Source organism: Cucurbita moschata, unplaced genomic scaffold, assembly GCF_002738365.1.
Source record: "Cucurbita moschata cultivar Rifu unplaced genomic scaffold, Cmos_1.0 Cmo_Scf00014, whole genome shotgun sequence".
NCBI lineage: Eukaryota > Viridiplantae > Streptophyta > Magnoliopsida > Cucurbitales > Cucurbitaceae > Cucurbita > Cucurbita moschata.
Genome location: NW_019268530.1, coordinates 1,133,370 through 1,138,782, shown reverse-complemented (window position 1 = coordinate 1,138,782; position 5,413 = coordinate 1,133,370). Strand labels below are relative to the sequence as shown.

Genomic DNA, 5,413 nt, shown 5'->3' with positions numbered 1-5,413 from the left:
GGGAAAAAAAAAAAAAAAAAAAAGAATAATGCAGCTCCTACTGTCCAAAGCGTGATGGAAATAGTTCCATTGATCTGCGGTATAATTGGATGAAGAGTACGGTTGCCTTTTACAGTTGGCAAATGTCAAGCATCAAATCTTCACTTTCAACCTATCTCAGGTTATTGTTCAGTCTTTTGTGCCAAACCCTCTTTCCACTGTTTTAAATGGACAGGAACAAGCAAGGCGCTCATCCTCAACTCCATTTAACAGGAACATATGGAAAAGTCAATATAACCCTCTTCATTTTGGGCAGTAAATTTCAATCATAATACGAGCTCAGACTGTAAAAGCTCAGCAACCCTCCATCTTTTAATCATTCAACAGGTGTTAAAAAAAAGATAGAAATACTAGCACGAGACAACAATCAGAGATCTAACCCAGAAAAAATGGCATTGTACAAATTTTAAAAGAAAATCATTAATACGAGTTATTTACTTCCAGTTCTATACGAAACTACCACATGACTAGTTCCAAATGAATGGAGAGGCAAGAAATCAATTATCAGATTATCAGATCATATCTAACTAAATCAGGGTCATTTACCATTTTGATATTATTCTAACTTGAAAGTAGATAGAGTTCAAGGGCAGAAGCTATGAGTATAATATAAAATTAAAATTTATCATCATACCTCTAGTGTGGCCCACAAATTCTTTAACTGGGGTCATAATATTTCGCATATCCCAAAGCTGGAAGCAAAAGAATACATTAACATAAAAGATAGTTTGAAATCTTTTACAATATTTAGGACTGTAATGTCCGTGGAAATCCTTACCCTGAGAGAGGGAGAATCATCGTCATCTGAAGCAACAACAAGTTGGGTTGCAAGATCAGGATTCCACTGCAGCACGGAGCAGCGTCTTCTAGTGGAATCTGAAAAACTGAGTTGACAGGGGCAACATAAATTTATCAAATGCAACCCAAAATTTTGGACTTCATCCAATTGCATAATTTAAGATTTTTAATTTAATAGTTCATTAGACTTACCTTATAACTGGTTTTTGCTTCTTCAGGTCCCAAACAACTGAATCAAGAAGAGTTACAAACAAAATGTTAGGGAGAAAAGCAATGTTTTAACTCTTTCTTTGAGAATATGATATTTGCTAGTTATTCTCAGTGTAGACATCTTCCCTCCCCTGCCCCTTGTTGTTAAGCTCTTTTTATCATGTGTGTCCAAAATAGTAATCAGTTTACAATAAGTGTCAATTGGAAGAGCTTTTTTGTAGCCTCCTTCAGTATCGAGGTTGAGGCTTCCCTCCCCCTCTTTTTGTAATTTTATTCTCAACTAATTCTGTTTCTTGAAGAATAAAAATTAAATTCAAAATAGTGATAGTAACAAGTTTTCTTCGATCAAGAACAGAACTTAAAAACCAAAGAAAAATGTGCCTACAAAGACAACAACCCAAAAAAATGTATGAAACGGGATTTCTTTCCTCACCTGTTGTTCCATTATATGATGTGGAGGCTAATATATGTTGAACTTTGCTATTCCACGATAAAAAGGAAATTTCACCCTGAGCTGCAGAGCCACTACCCTGCATAAAGATAGAATGAACGACTAAACATTCATTTGATTTGATGGTTATATAACTTGACAGAAGAAAGCAAAGTGAGGACGGTAGCTAGTAGTAATAGCATTATAAGTAGAGCTTTTCCAGGCATGGAAAATATCAAACTCAGCTAACTAATAGTTAGCTAGATCTGTTAGATAGTCCTACTTCGCTGCCCTGAAGAAATTGCTGTGTTTAAACGGGAATAAATCCTTCAAATTACACTTTATTTTATAAGGGACTTTTATATTGAAAATCAGAAAATACATCAAAACTGCACAGAGGGATAAGACATTTCCCTAAGAGACGATCAAAGAGTAACAAAAAGATCCTCCAAAGGGAAATAATCGTAAGAGTACAAGTACCAGCCTTTTTTTTAGGGCAAAACCTTTTTAAATGCAGATTACCAAGAAATAGAAAGAAAAAAAAAAATCACAAAACCCATTAAAAGAAGAAATCTTTCTCCACCATTACAAAGATTCTCATTTCTCTCCAACAAAATAATCTAAAAGGCTAAAAGATGGCACAGAAAAGTCAATTTCAGAACCCAAAAATAAAGTTTTGAACTCTAAAAGCATCCAAAAATGAGGCTTGGGATAGACCTCAAGAAGTCTTGAGAAAGCTTTCACCTCCTGCCGAATCAAAAAGCATCAAGAATGACAAGGGAAGTCTTTGGTGTATGACAACCTCTACAATTCTTATCAATGCCAATATGTCCAGAACCTCCAACTTCAAAGTGAAAGGTAGACTGACTTGCCTTCAATCACACAAAAAAAAAAAAAAATAAACAAAACAAGCTTGTCATCCTCCATCCAACTTTGGGGGGATCCTGTATCTAACTCTATTTGGAAGACGGTGGTTGGCAGAGTCTAACAAAATTGACCAAATGAAAGGAACCTACTATTTCCAAAGCATAGACGGTGGTCCTATCAAATGTTCCCACTAATTTCCTTCAATTGTTCAAAGTTTCTTAGTCTCCATTCCCTTAAATCCTTTATGATTTACATTGGCGTTTTTTTGACTACTAGATTAACCCATGGTGGTTGCTCTCCTGGTAAAGATATCAAGCAACTCATCAGGGATATTATTTGGTGGGACCAAATTTTGGACATGTAGAAGTTGATCTCTCACAAAAAGTCTGGGTGGACTGTCCAACCCTACAAAATTTAGTCTCTTACCAAAAAGAAAAGGTACAACTTAGAGACATATAATAACCGATCTAATGGCGGGTAAATACGGTTTATTGCAATATTTCTCAAGAAGTTGATGTCAACAATAAATTGTGAACCGTAGTTTACAATTTTCATAGACAGTAATAAAAGAAAGACTGTGATGCAAGACATAATAGATTGTATTCCACAGAAAAAGATTGCATCAGAAAAGGGGACAAAACATCATCCCCAAAACAGCCAAAACTATATATAAGAGCACCCCTCCAATTGGTGTCAACAAGAAAATTGGAGAGTTGCAAGTATGCTATAATAAAAATTATACAATGCAACAAAGTCGAACCTTCAGAGGTGGAAAATGAATAGGTTGTGCTGGGTTGGCTAAATCCCATATGCAGATTTCACCATCATCAGCACCGGACGCAAGCAAGTTTGGTGTAATTGTATTGAACTCTAAACCACGCACCTGCAAGAGGAAAATATTATAGCTCTCACTATGAGAAATTTTACAGTACAATAGTATTGTTAAGAGTCCATAAACTCATGTGAGCATTGCAAAATTTGCAAGAACTTACAGGCCCTTTATGCCTTGATAGATGTCCAACTAGAGGAGTTTCACCTGCCTCGGGACTGAAAAATGCAGGTGAAGAAGAGTCAAGACTACAAATCAATAGAGAAAGCTGAACATTACACTGAGAACAAAGGTGGGATGACTGTAAAATTGAACTAATAAACTGTATCTAGCAAAAAAAAAAAGACTTTTTCAGAGAGTGGAAACTTTACTGTTCATTTTTCAAATATGAGCATATTTCTATCTCTTAGACATGGTTCTCACAAGGAGTTTCAGGGATTTCCATCGATAATAAATCAAAAGAAATCTTTACAAGCAGTCATTAGTAAGCCTCTTGACCTATCCATGACTTCAAAGTACTTAAAAGGGTTAGGCAAAAAGGAAACTCGATAAACAACTTAGCACACTTTCAGATTCCTATTTGAACTGATGTTTTGATATAATGAATGTTATGTAACTCTTCTGATCCATCCACCTTCCCAGGGTCCAAATAGAAAATTAAACCAACTCAGAAACTTAAAGCAATATGGATCTAGTGGCCCGTGAATCACTAAAGAGAAAATTTGGGAGAGATTCTTCATCGATCTAGTGGCCAATCACTGACCAAATTCCATTTTTCTACACTTGTAGTCTCCTCAAGTTCCGGTGCTCAGGAAGAAAGGAATTGAGGAAATAATTTCTGGGAGGCTTTAATCATTCCCGAACCCCTCCTCCCTCTTCTTTCCAGTCGAGACTGATACTGGGAAAGGATTTCCACCTGCTAGCTAGGAGGATTCCTCCCCTTTCCTTTCATCGAGACTTTCTTTTTGGAGACCTGGACCATCATTGTTTGAAAGAGTCATCTACTCTGGCTAACCGTTACATCAATTTGATTGTTCGTAATTACTCAATTCTTACGCTGCATACTTCTACTCAAATTGTCAAAACCAACTCCTGTCTAACACTCAGAAGTGGCAATTGAAGTTACATTTCAATACTTAGTTGAAGCCAACTCCCCGAATAAGCACCCGTTAACTAAGAATCAATAAACTCTATTCTCCCAAATTACCAGCAACCGAAAGGACAACGATGCATTAACTCCACTTGGGCACAAATACAATCCAAATCCTTAAGGAACGAACTGATAAAAGAGAAATGAAAAACCATATGCAATTACCGGATCAGCGCAAGAGGGTTCCAAATATCAATGTTCCCATCGACGAGTCCACCGGCAATGAGGCCGAGAGAAAATTGTTCAGAGCCCGATCCGTTCTTTCCCCAGGAGAGGCGATTGAAGCGTTCGGAACTCGGAGAATCCCCAATTACAGGAAAGTCCTTATCATCCGACTGGAAATCAAGCTTGAAGATCTCGAGATTGGCAGATGAGCTGAATGACAGATCCACAGCACCCGCCATCGTTCCGGCGGCCATGTACGGCCCGTCAGGTGCTATAGCAACGGACGCCGATCGATTCACACCCTTTATACACGCCATTGAAAACCCAAAAACAAACTACACCCAACTGAATTTGTATCACCAATCCACGTAAACAATTACAACCATACGAAATGGAGAAGAATTGATGGGCGGATCTGGGGGAAATTTCAGAAATTTTTTGAAGATTGTACGAGAATTTTGAGGGTCGTTGTTGATGATGATGGTGGTGTAGTTTCGATCTGATCTGTGAAATGCAAGTGAAAGTGAGAGACTCGCAATTCTCTCTCTCTTTCGCTTCCTCCGTGAAAATTTCACACACAAAAATGATCAAATTTTGGGATTTTCAAGCTTTTATTTTTGCCGTTTTCGGGAGTTTAATTAGCGGGTTTCAGGAGGTTTAATCCTCTGTGAAATGAAACACTGTAATTTATGTTAGTCAACCTTTCTATCCAATCATAATTTGACACGTGTATTATGAGCCCTTATTTTTCTATGGGCCAAAACTCTTGGCCCAAACAAAATACATGGGCTTTTTTCATGAAATTAAGACACACTGTATGTGGTTTCACTTGTGGGTCAAACCTAAGCCAGCCCATTAATGTAACATTAAAGCCTTTGCAGTTTTTTTTTTTTTTTTTTTTTTTTTTTTTTTTTTTTTTTTTTTT

The 5,413-nt window shown here is 37.0% G+C and overlaps 1 protein-coding gene across 1 annotated transcript in view; it reads right to left on the bottom strand.

Annotated features, from left to right (window-relative positions):
* Positions 1-5,079, bottom strand: part of LOC111452287 (protein transport protein SEC31 homolog B-like) — a 12,620-nt gene extending 7,541 nt beyond the window's left edge. Inside the window, exons 1-7 of the mRNA XM_023092925.1 lie at positions 4,489-5,079; positions 3,337-3,391; positions 3,105-3,227; positions 1,481-1,577; positions 1,030-1,066; positions 818-923; positions 674-731 (exon numbers count right to left, since the gene is read on the bottom strand). Of these exons, the coding sequence (XP_022948693.1) occupies positions 674-731; positions 818-923; positions 1,030-1,066; positions 1,481-1,577; positions 3,105-3,227; positions 3,337-3,391; positions 4,489-4,805 (793 nt within the window). The 5' untranslated portion in view covers positions 4,806-5,079. The remainder of the gene's footprint in view (positions 1-673; positions 732-817; positions 924-1,029; positions 1,067-1,480; positions 1,578-3,104; positions 3,228-3,336; positions 3,392-4,488) is intronic.
* Positions 5,080-5,413: the final 334 nt, after the last annotated feature.